Raw genomic sequence first — 12,608 nt, forward strand, 5'->3', positions numbered from 1 at the left:
TATACAAGGGCAGTGTGTACTTAAATTCTGTATCAAAGCATATATAACAGCATTTTTTTCCTTAATTTTTCTGTTAAGCATCATTATTGTTGGTAGCAGTATTTCCCCAAATAATATTTTTTAAAAAATCCCACAAAATTCTCAACGATTCTTTCCCATTTGAAACACATAATTAATGTCATAGAATCATGAAATCATAAAGATGTGTGGGCTAGAAAGGAACCATAAAGATCATCTAGTTCTGATCCCCCTACTGTAGCAAGGACACCATTAAGTAGACCAGTTTGGTCAGAGCTGCATCCAACCTTGCCTCCAACACCTCCAGGGATGTGGCATCCACAGTTTCCCTGAGTAACCTGTTCCAGTGCCTCAGCACCCTCACAGTAAAGATTTTTTTCCTTATAATTTTAAATTACTCTCAATTTAAATCCCTTACCCCTTACCCTGTTACTATGTGCTCTTGTAAACAATCTTCCTCTATCTTTCCTCTAGGTTTCCTTTAAGTACTGGAAGGCTGGAATTAAGTCACCCCAAAGCCTTCTTTTTTCCAGGCTTAACAATCCCAGTTCTCTCAGCCTGGAGCTTGCCTGCATGATGCTTCCTGTAAGTGGAGCAGGATGAATTCATCCACCTCTGCTTCTGGCTGTTCTTCAGAGGCAGCTCCTCATGTTCAGTCCCTGTGGGGATGTAGAGGGTGATTCCTCAGCCTCTCCTTCCTTTCCTGGCTCTTACGAACAGCTGTAGCCATCGATAGCCACACTCCAGTTGTGGAACTTGCCCCACAAAGTGTCAGTACCCACAAAGACCCACAAAAGTCATAACTTTCTAGCAGCAAAGTGGCTTCCAGCTCCTTCTGGTTTTTGTCCATTCTGAGTGCTTTGGTGTAAAAGCACCTCACCGGGCTGTGTCACCTTCCTAGAAGAAAGGCTGGGTATGTAGAAATAGTGTTGAATATGAATATGTAAAACTATTTTCTGCTAGTGCACCGCAAAAATGGTTTTAATTTCTTAGTAGGGGGATCAGTTTCACTCTCACCTCCTTGAAATTATCCTCTTGCAGTAACATATACATCTGGCAGCAGAAATAGATTCTATTTGGTAGCGACAAATAATGCAGCAATTTTTCTGTATTGTCTTACCTGAATTTTCTTTGCATTACGCCAAAGGTATTGTATAGCTACAAGAAAGAAAGACTGATCTCCTGTGCTAAGTACAAAGGGAATAAAAAAAAAGTTTCCTCTCACAGCCAGTCCTTTGTAGGAAATAGAATAGGGATTATTTGGAAAAAGACATTTTATACACATCATAACCCTGGATTTAAATATGTTATATGTAAGAGTGCTAAGAACTGGCTTCAGTCATTGTACAGATGACCTTAATTTGTGAATAGTGTATTTTTTTGAGGATTTTTAAAATATTAATAGCATCCTTTTGTCCCTGCCCTTCCCCTGTCTCTCTCCATATTGAAAGTGAAATGCTTCTAGATGAAACTTACTTTTAATTCTGTTGCATTAAAGGAACTGGTGCATTTCAGTTGCAATCCTGTAGGGTACTAATCATTATTATTATTGCAATTTAAGAGATAAATTGTTTCCTTTTCCCCCTCTTTTATTATGTTTGTGTGTTTATTTTCAGATATGATTCTGGACCAGCAGGTGGGTTCTGGGCAGCTCAGTGAGGATGTTCGTCACAGAGTGCATGAGGCATTACTGAAACAGCATCACCACCAGAACCAGAAGAAGCTGAGCAACAGGATCCCAATTGTAAGATCCTTTGCTGATATTGGAAAGAAGCAGTCTGAGCCCCATTCCATGGATAAAAATGGTAATGCTTTACTTTGCATTTTGAGCCTTCAATAGCATCTGCCTGTTTGGTATTGCATGTGCTTTGTACCCACAGCTTAACAGTGTGATCCTGCTCTGAAAAGCTACCCTGTAAAAATGGTACAAAAAAAAAATGGTTTTGCATGGGAGTGGCTCCTCTTATGAATTCAGAAATATACCTGCTCAAATTTGAAATCTGGCTACCTTTCACAGCTCAGGGCTGGGCAGAGCTATTCAGGGGAACTTGCTGTGGTGTTGGAAGCTGTGCTGGATATCCTGGGTAACTGGCATGGCGTGTTATTTCCAGCGCAGCTTTAGGTGTCCTGTGCAATTCCTCAGACTGAGCTTGAGCATCTTTGCACAGGGTTGTCCTGAGCTGTGGACAGGCTCCAGCAGTGCCAGGAATGTGGTAGGACTATTTTTGACTTCTGTTGACTATCCAGGACCTATTTATTTAAAATGTAGTGGATTGTTGAAACAGCTTATGCATTAGCTAGAGTTCAACTGCTGCTTCATATTTTATAGGTGAGTTTGAGGGGTTGAAAAATGAGGCAAGCATTTCAAGATAACACTGTTGGAGAGTTGTCACAAAAGCTGTACCTTGTTCTTTCAAAAAATCCCTTTTGGGAAAATCAGGATAATGCTAATGAGAAATGTTTGCAGAATGGTTCTAAAGTAAAATGTTGGCATAACTTTTTTTTTTTTCCCTTGCTTTTACAGAAGACCTTACAAGGTCTATTGCTGTGCAGGTCATCATAATGAAAGATAATTTCTTATTGCCCCTTCCTTATTTGCATAAACAAAGGTTTGGGTTATGAAATTGACAGCCAAATTTTGCAAATATTTTTCAGTTACCTCTTGTTCCAGAGATCAACTGTAGTCAAATCCTGGTCCCTTCTGCTGTCACTCTGTTTCAGAGTTCTACTGAGCTCTCCTATCACCTTGGGAAGTGGGGAGTGAAGAAACAGCCATAGCACAGGGAAAGGTCAGGATTGCAAGAGGCATTTGTGTGCTCTGAGGCATAGGACAGAAGGCAAAGAGCAGTTATTTAGCTGATCTGGAAAGATTGGGCTGCTTATATATAATAATTGTTAACTTGATTTCAAGGAAGAAGGTTTTTTTCAATCATTGCCATATAAAGTTTTAAGAGATCTAAATATAGTTGCTTCCCTGGGGAAGATTCTAGACCTAAAAGGCAAGATATAATTTCATCTGATGAGGATATTAAATAGAAGCCTTAATTGTGGCAAAGTGTCATTGTAAGAGTAAGGAAAAAAATAATATTTACTAAGAAGTGTGTGATCATGCATACGGATGCACAAGAGTAAATGTAAGTAGGATGATTGTCCATCCTTTTTAAGGCAACTTTCTTGTTGATTTATACAGCTTTTGCTGATGACTTTAAACAAATACTCAGGAGACACTAGAGAAAGTTAGTGATATAATGATCCTGCACTTAATTTCCACAGGATGTAAGATGGCAGCTTGCATTCCATTAAGCTTTTTGTGCTAGATCTTATGTAATAAATAGCCATTAGTTGCTTTAAGAAGAACTTTCTGGCAAGCTGTGAAATTATCAAGAGCTCAATTTTGGTAACTTTCTGTGTCTGTTAGTGGAACTAATGCAGTAATTCACTCCAGAAACATCTTGCATTTGCCTAAGTTTCTTCTGGCAAACTTCCTAGCTCTTCCTAAATTCCCCCCAAAAATAAATTCTCATCAGGATACCATCTAAGTCCATAACAAACACACTAATTTTATAAACTCAGTGATTAAGTGATTCTCTTAAGTAAGGAGACATATTACAGTTTTTCATTTGTCTGTCTCTATTTTGCAAGATGAAAAAATGCTTGTGTGGAAATGTCTCAGAGTGCTCTGACCTCTTAAAAAAAAAATTGTAGTCACTTTTAATGTGTTAATTTAAATTAAATATACCAATAGACATAATAGAAATTATATATATGTAAAAAATAGAATAACCTATAGAGATTCAATAATTTTCAGGAAGCTTATATGAAAATATATCAGATTTCTATCTAAATTACAGTGACAAGTCCTAAGCATGAACTTTTTGGATAACATGTTTTTTAATCAATTTGAGGCATTGTTCTACTTGCGTCCTTTAAGTGCTATTGTACGTTTGGCAGTCTCCTGCATTGACTGCCTCAAAATTGATGATGGCCCTGTGATTAAACAAGGAGGATTTGTTTGTTGGAGGTTTTTCTCTTATCATCCATTGCCCTGTTACATTAAAATGTCTGAATCTTATTTTATTGCCTGAATTGCTTTGAAATTAGTATTAGCTTTAGAAAATGAAAATCTAGTCTAAATTTTTTGTTCTAAAATGAACTAGATTTTTTTCCATTTTCAAGACAATTACAAATAAGCAGCTCAGGGTTCTGAGTGGCAGCTATTGCCTGAGTACTCCAGGATTTAAGAAGTGGGAAAAGAGAATTCTGGAGAGCTGCCTAGTTTCAGATCCACTAACTGTGCCTCTTCTGGCATACTCTTAGTTATTTCCTCACCCTATGTAACTTGCAAGTGTAGATGGTGTGTAAATTATGCAGGAATCTGCGCTGAAATGCTCAGCTGTCAGGAACTCTGCTGTTCTTAGAAGCTTGACCAGGAGTAGCAGTGAGTTTTCTGATCATTTTCTCTGCCAGTGCCTCCCAAAGGCTGGAGTTCAGCTACAGTGTTATGCTCACTCTGCTGTATGTTTCTTTTTAGATTGCCATGGACTGTCTGTACAAGCTACTCATAGTAATATAAAAATGTATTGTTAAAATAAAAGTTTGATTAATGTAAAACCAAAATCTGAGTAAGTGTAAAATAAGAAAAACTAAGGTATTTAAACAACTTATATTATTGTCCAGGACTGTGGTGTAAGACACATCTTGTTTCCTGAGAACAAACTGGTAAAATGCATTTAAGGCATCATTTTAATCTGCTTAATCCCATTTGTCCATAAACATTGTCTAGAATGTATGAAGATAAAATGTTTCTAATATTGCCATCAGTATTTTTTTCTCCTTTTAATAAAAAGGAGGCATAAAAATACTGTTGCTTTTCTTTCTGGATGACAAGCTTCATTCCAGGCTGCGGGGAGAGAAACAAATCCTCTTGGGTGCTGCTGGTGAATTTACAGCCCAGCAGAGACAGGAGTTCTCATAAAGAGCACGTGCCAGGAGCTTTGCAAGGGACACTTGTTTGTTCCCACCGAAATGAGACATGGGAACTTGGACACTTTTTCTGCACAAAAGGAAGTTGTCTCTTTGGTTAAATTTGGGGTTAGTGTTAGACAGTTGAGCTGGAAACAATCCTTAGCAGTCTGTTGATTGTAAAAAAGGTGATTCAGAGCCCGAAGTCCCTGATCTGTGGGTTATGTGGTACAGCTGAGGATTCAAACTCCCTTCTTTGTTCAAGTTCTTGACAATAGCTTATCAATGTGTCAATTTTCAGATGTTCAGGAGCAAAGTCTTAAAATGAGTACATAAATTAATTCAATATATGGCAGCACTACTGACAGGCCATTGTGATATCTTTGCTGGAAGACAGTTGTACATATGTTCTCCCTCCATTTTTCTTTGTTTATGAATCTGTCAGACCATCTAATTAATTTGCTTTGTATTTAGTAGTATTATCTTTTGTTTACAATGGCTTTTTTTCACATCCTCTGCAGGGCTAAGATGTCAGGGTGCTATGGATTTACCATGCATTTTTAATGCTGCCATGCTGTGTTTAACTTTCACTTTTCATTAGGCATCAAAACTGTGAGAATTAAAAGCCTGCTTTTGATGTTCCAATAAAAAACGACAGTCAAATTTGGCATAAGAGCAGAAAAAAAAGACTTTTTTTTAATGGGCTAATTTGACACCAAATACCCAAAACAGAGAGTAGCAAGTGATTTTAGCATAAATACTATAAAAGGTAAAATATGATTCTTTTTTTTTCCATTGGTACATCATCTTTAGAAAGTTTGCTTTATAAAGTGATTTCACCTATTTTCATTGAGATGAGTAGGTTTCACACTCTGATAGCTCAGAGCTGTGTTTGTAAATTCCTATGGCATGGCCTAAAAATCCAAAGTCAACTGCAAATATATGACACCTCTCTGTTTTAGAGGAATGCTAAAATAATTTCATAAGCCTCTCCCCTTTTATAGACGGGGTTCTGAAATTCAGAGTTTAAGCACCTATGGTGTGAAAAAATAACTGATTCTGTGAAAATGTAGTTAGGAAAAGAAGTTTTCATCATATAAACTTTAAAGGTTTTGACTGGCTGTTTCACTTTTAGTCTAGGGGTGTGTATGTTTTATTCATTTATACATTTATAAAAATAATCAAAAAATATTTATAATGATATCTAACAGACCTTATACTGGTTAAAGCCCAAGAGGAAGGAACTCAGGAGAGGAGTATGGCAGACTAAGTTACTTTTATTTTCATGCACCTTGCTGAAGTGTTCTTTACCATCAATAACATGATCTTATGCCTGTTTTCTGTTCCATACTTATGCCATTTATAAGAGCTTCTTTTCCCTTGCCATCAGAGCAGGCACATTATTAGTGTAAAACTTGGGTTGCACGACACACCATGTCTGATTCTGAGAAATCCTGAAATTCCAAGCAGACATTTATTTGCATTCCATGGAGCTTGAAGGAAGCATGGCATATTAAATTTGGGATCTCCGGAGTTCATAGCATGAGCTGCTGAAGCTGTTCATTTTGACATATTCTCTTTTTAACCCTTTTCCAAGTTATTTCAGTTAGTATGATGGGCTGGTTTGGAATTCATTCTTTTGTGGCAGTATGAGCACAAGCAGAGGTATTGGAGCCTATGCTTGTCCTAATTTAGGATAGCATCCTTCAGTATTCTGGAAAATCAAAATTCTCAGTTATGTTATGGTAGTTACCTTCTTCAGTTTCCCAATCTTTTCTAAAGATCAGTTCAAGGATTTATGTCAAAGCTTGGAGTGGGCTTACGGAATGTGAACATCCCATGTCAATACTGTCACGTGGAGAAACCTGGACATGACCTGGAGCCCCATGAAGAGGGTGGGGAGGTATTCCTAAATATATGACCATGCACTTTCATTTTGTGAGTAAATCACAACTAATGCCGTTGATATGCTCTCAAGTTTTCTGAAGTATTGGGTCTGGATTAGGGGAATTGCTTCAGCTTACCTTGAAGAGAAGACAAGCTCAATAATAGTTAATTCAGCCTTTAGGTTGCCAGTGCAGTATTTCATGTTTTAGATTCTTCTCACATGAATATATTTTAATCCGGTTATAATTTCCACAGGTTTTTATACTACTAAAATATAACTTGTATTTATGAACATTTTCATCTGATATTTATTCTTTCTTTCTCTACATTTCCTTGTACCCATGATAAAATGTGTAATCTGTATGTATAAAACTGTATCATTCATCTTTGTATTTCTTTATTTGCTCTGTCTTTGTTGTATCTGTCTCTAACAGGCTCATCTCATCTCTGTACCTTCCTCATCTCCTATCCTTTGGGTTCTGTAAACTCCCTGAAGGTTCAGAGGTAGTATAAATACCTATTCTTGCTTGGGCTTCAGATCATTGCAAATGTACACCCATATCTTCATATCAATTTCCTGTCAGCATGCAACTTCTTGCTATAGTGATTTAAAAAGATACCTCAGGCCTTTGTCCACAGCTGTAGCACACTGAAGAGAAGTTTGTGTGGAATTTGTTGTTTTGGTGGGGGGACAGTGCCATTTCTTTATTAAGTTCATTTTCTTGCATCAATTTATAAAACTGCAAATCACAGCATTTTTGTTTAGACTGCACGACTTCATGTGAATTATGCTTGAGATATTCAGGCCTAGCATTAGAAAAACAGCTAAAGTGGCTTCTTTCTCATCCTCTTAAATTTTTATATCATTAGTGAACACCAAATCTCCCTGTAGTTATAGAGGTGCAACAGGAGTGACATGATTCCCCACCGATTAAAAAAGTTGTTCATCAATGCACACATGCAATTCAGCCTGCAGAGATGCTGTCAATGCTCTGTTATATAAGAATTTTATCATATACTGAAGAAAACATATTGTTTTTCAATCTTTGAATTGGACAGTGTTGTTCATTTAGATTTGGACAATTGGTGACTAGTTGCAGTGAAAAGTCTGAAGATTGAAGAAGTTTGAAAATGAGGATTTTTTTTTTTCTGAATGGGAACTAATATGTATGGTTTAGAAAAATAAGCAACTTCTTTTCTGGTTTACTTTCCTTTGATGTGTTGGTTGCATCCAGTTTGTTTCCATTAACTGTGATTTGTGTCTGACTACGTTGTTCTGCGTTTTTGTCATTGATGTTCCAGAGGCATCTTGGATTTTGAACAACCACAATGCACATAGTTAAATGTCTTCAGTTCTACATTTTAGGGAGGAAGAATATGTTACATGTGACATTAATTTACTGGGATTATTTTTTTTTTTATTTTGCCAGGACTGACTGTCTCAAAAATGGCAAATTGTATCTGCAAATGCAAACTTCTGTTTCTGTAACAAATGTGGACTGTATTTTGATTTATTAGTGGCTTGACTTTGCATGAAAGAGTGATATTTGTGTGAATTCTTGCCCTACTCAAAGCTCTGGCAATTTCACATTATCTAAAAAAGATACTTTTTTAGAGATACTGCCAATTTTTTAAAACAAAGGTTTAAGACTGTGCTGATATTTGCTTTTTATTACATAGGAAAGTTGTTACACCAATTATATGGTTTTATTTGTTATGTATTAAGTTCCTTTCTATGTACCCTGGATATTTCAATTGTGCCACATTATGCATTTAATTCCTAAAACTGTGTGAGTGGCTCTGATGCATTCTTGAAGAATGCAGCTTTTCACATGCTTTATGTAGGTGGCCTGGAGGATAAATTGAGGCTTCAGCTGTCTAGTGAGTAAAAGTATTACATTGCACTCTTGAAGAATAAGATTCTGTATTTACCCCATACAATGTGTAAATAACCATTTTGCTTGGAGTGCTGAAATGGAGCTGCTGAGGAGAGAACAGGAGAGCGTGGAATGGTGAGACTGTTGCTGCTCTTATTGCCTCTTGTAGGGAGTTGATAGCTTATGCCTTCACCATTTGTAGCAGCCTAAACCTCATAATTTCAGCTCAAAAAAAGAAAAAAAAAACCAAAACAAAACAAAAAAACAACCATGACAAATGTTTAAAATCTGCCTTGGGTTTGGTGTTACTTTGAGGTTTTTTTGTTTGGTTTTTTTTTTTTGTTGTTGTTGTTGTTTTTTTTTTTGTGAAAAGAGATTACCTGTTGTCTCTACCATGTATCTTTGCTTGTTACTTAATACAGTAAAAAAGTAAAAAATGCAAACTTGTTGTTCCATGCTCCAGAAAGCTGTCCGAAGTTGTAGATCTATTTAAACATGTCTTTCTGCCTCAAGGTAAAACTTGTGTTCTTTCAGATTACTCCAGCATATGGGTAAATCAAAGTTTGAGGTCTTCTGTTGGCACAGAAAAAGAACATATGCTATTCTTAAAAACTTCACATACTTACTGGTGGTGGCTTTTTATCCCTTATATGTATATCTTTACATATTTTTCTCCTAAAAGCAAAGTGGACACAAGGTTTAAAAGTCCTCTGGGCTGTTGTGCTGATTGCTTTTGACACCTCCAATTATGATGTTAAAACTTCAGTATTTAAACAGGGGGTCCATGCTTTGACTCCTTTGTTGGTCAATATATTTTTCTCTGGCAGATATTTCTGGTCTCATTTTCTTGAATTTTTGGGTCCAGAAAAAAAAAAGTGCAAATGCCTAATTAGCAAGAGAAAGATGATGAACTACTATTTCTGTTACTTTCCTGTAGCATCTTTCTAATGTAATATGTATATTAGTATGAGTAATTATTACAACTATTTCACTTTTTATACATCCACAGTATAGAGAAGTGTTTAAAAGGAAAAGATGAAGAGTCAGCAGGTTTTATATTACTAGATTTTAATTTTTTGGGAGTAAGTTAAGACAGAAACTTTCTCTATTTGCATAAGTAGAAGGGTTATTTTTGTCACATTAATAAAATACCCAAAATAGAACATAAATTTTTAATAATTTTTATATTAATGATTTTAATACCTGTAATACTACAGGATGATTCCTGTGAAAATAATTCGAGGACTGCTAAGTAAACAATACAGAAAAAGAATTACAGTGTGAAGTAGTGCACTGGAATACATGGTGTAAATGGTAAAGATGGTGTAACAATGATGGAACTCCATTTTTCTTTCAGTTCTAATTAAAACCGACAAATTGAATAATGACTGTTTGTAAATACCTTGCATATGTAATAATTTCTGGGTTCTGTTTTGCAAAAGTTTTCTTCTGTGACATATAGGAATTAGTAGCCTCTTTTTATATTAATTCCTGTAATTTACATTAATATGTGTGTTTCTAAAATCAATCCTTTATTTTTGTCACATGTAAATTTGAAGCCTGACTTTATTTGTATTCTGCTTGCTTAGATTTACATGCTTGTCATGTCTGCTTGTCATTCTCTGTTTATTTCACTGTAGAGCTGAACAAAAGCCCTGATTTCTATTCTTATTTTGATCTGTCCTTGCCCTGAATCAGAGAGAAAAATGGAAATACTTGCCGTGTAAAGATAGGATTTCTAGAAATATATTTTTAAGCATTCTTTTAATGTACTACCTAATCAAGGTGCAATATCTCTGTCTGTGCTGCCAGGATGCACACATGAGTCTAAAGCCTGTTTTGTGTCATGGAAGATTTGTCTGGTGGCAAATGACATGTTGATTTTCATGAAAACCAGCATTTTCCTTGAGCAAGTGTTTCAGCTGGGAATTCATGACCAGACTTAGGGTTCCTGTATTGCTCAGCTGTGACAGAAACTGGATACTTCAGCATTTTGGCAGTGGCTGAGGTGCTCTTGCGAGTGTCTGGTCCTGTTCAGGCTGGATCCTGCAAGTGCTCAGTGCAGGCTGTGGATGGGGACGTGCCTGGGCTGCAGGTGTGAGTCCCAGCAGGGTGAGGGGCAGGCTGTGGCTCCTGGAATTGCCCAGACAATGTGCCTAGCTTAGGACTTCCTGACTGTCTTCAGCTTCAAATATCATGAACATATGGTCTTTGTTACTGTGCAAGTTTAGGTTGATTTTCACCAGAACCAATGTTTTCACATCATCATTTCTCAGTCATATGAGAGACTTTATTCGCTATGGAAACAAATATATGCTGGGCACGAGATGCTGACTCTGGGCCAGTTGGACTCCGTAGTTATTCCTGGGTATGTGTTAGGGCAGTAAGAGATAGCTGGCTCATATTTTGGTACTTTCTCTTGTACTTTATTGTGGTGTTCGGAGCTGTGTGTGGCTTCTGACATGCCAGAGAGGGAGAAATAGTGAAGGCAGGCAGGGCATGGCCAGTGCCCCTGTGGGGTTTGTGCCCTGTGGAGTTTGTGCCATTGTACCAGCCCCACACAGTATGCACGGTGGGCTCTGGCCATGTGCTGGGGGAATGCTGGCTTTAAGTAAAAATATGCTTTATATGACATAAACTTGTTACTTGACTTCATTTTTTCTTTTTGAGCTTTTGTTGGCAAAATTCTGTTTGTTAAAAGACTTGTTCTTTGTTTCCACAAGACTGAGGTGTATTTAAACATTTCTCATCTTGAGATGTTTTTAAAATGTCTTTAAAATATTTTACTAAATCCTCACTGGAATTTTTTTGAAAATGTGTGTACTGAAACATTTGTTTTATTCATGTCTGTAATCACATTTTTCAATACTGAGCTTATAAATCAGTTATTTTTACAATATATTTGTTTTTATACCAGTTCACTTTTACGTTGTGTTTTGTAGTTTTTATAATCATGACATACTTATACACATGAGTAACTTTGTAAAAATTTGCAATCCTATTTAAGTCAATGAGGATTACTTTTGTAGACAGATATTACCCAAAATTGGCAGCTCCTCAAATTATTTACAAAAACTATGTGAAGGCAGGACTGTCCCCAAATGTATATCTTTAGAATTGTATGCTTTGATTGGTATAGAAATTTTGTCTTCTAATATCTAACAGTATATTTTATATTTTCTAAATTGCCTTGTCATGTTCCTAACTGCACATGATGAATGTTCTGTCTTTTGAGAATTTGCTATTCTAAATAAGTTTTTAATTCAAATGACATGTCTGGGTGGATCATATATCTATGATATGAAATGTATGTAGAGCTCTTATAATTGTGTCACTGGATGTTGCTTTATTTATAGAACTGTTAGTATTCTGTAATAATGATACTTTTTTTAGCAGGTCAGGTTGTTTCCCCACAGGCTACTCCAGCCTGTATTGAAAACAAAAATGATGTGAGCAGAGAAAACAGCACTGTTGACTTCAGCAAGGTAAGTGTTCACTGATGGTGAAGACAGCTTCCTGACTATCAAATAGATATTTAAAATTAAGTAAAATGAATCCATGTGAGTCAGGAGAAGTCAGTAACGTAGATTTTACTTTAGCGTTGAATTTTTGTGTGCACTGCAGTGCAGTTTCTGTATGATAAAACAGAATCTTGCATTTTCTTTCTAAATTATATGTAAGAGGAAAACAGAGTTTAGGAGTACAGATAAATTTAATGTCATAGGTGTGTATTTGTAGGGGAAATTTTACAAGTTAACAGAAAATTTTCTAAGTAGAAAAATAATTTCAAATTCCTATAATTCACATTTACCTCAGATTTTTACTTTCTGTAGAAGTGATGCATGAATGCAAATGATGCTTTTT

At 36.2% G+C, this 12,608-nt stretch overlaps 1 protein-coding gene across 20 annotated transcripts in view; it reads left to right on the forward strand.

Annotated features, from left to right (window-relative positions):
* SLC4A10 (solute carrier family 4 member 10) overlaps positions 1-12,608 on the forward strand; it is a 184,200-nt gene that overhangs the window by 127,450 nt on the left and 44,142 nt on the right. For 14 of the 20 annotated variants that reach the window (XM_072932145.1, XM_030278354.4, XM_072932136.1 and 11 more), the window contains 2 exons: positions 1,635-1,823; positions 12,138-12,229. In XM_072932145.1, the coding sequence (XP_072788246.1) occupies positions 1,635-1,823; positions 12,138-12,229 (281 nt within the window). The remainder of the gene's footprint in view (positions 1-1,634; positions 1,824-12,137; positions 12,230-12,608) is intronic. The other 6 variants (XM_072932147.1, XM_072932137.1, XM_072932146.1 and 3 more) reach the window with 1 other exon arrangement.

This window comes from Taeniopygia guttata, chromosome 7, assembly GCF_048771995.1.
Source record: "Taeniopygia guttata chromosome 7, bTaeGut7.mat, whole genome shotgun sequence".
Lineage (NCBI taxonomy): Eukaryota > Metazoa > Chordata > Aves > Passeriformes > Estrildidae > Taeniopygia > Taeniopygia guttata.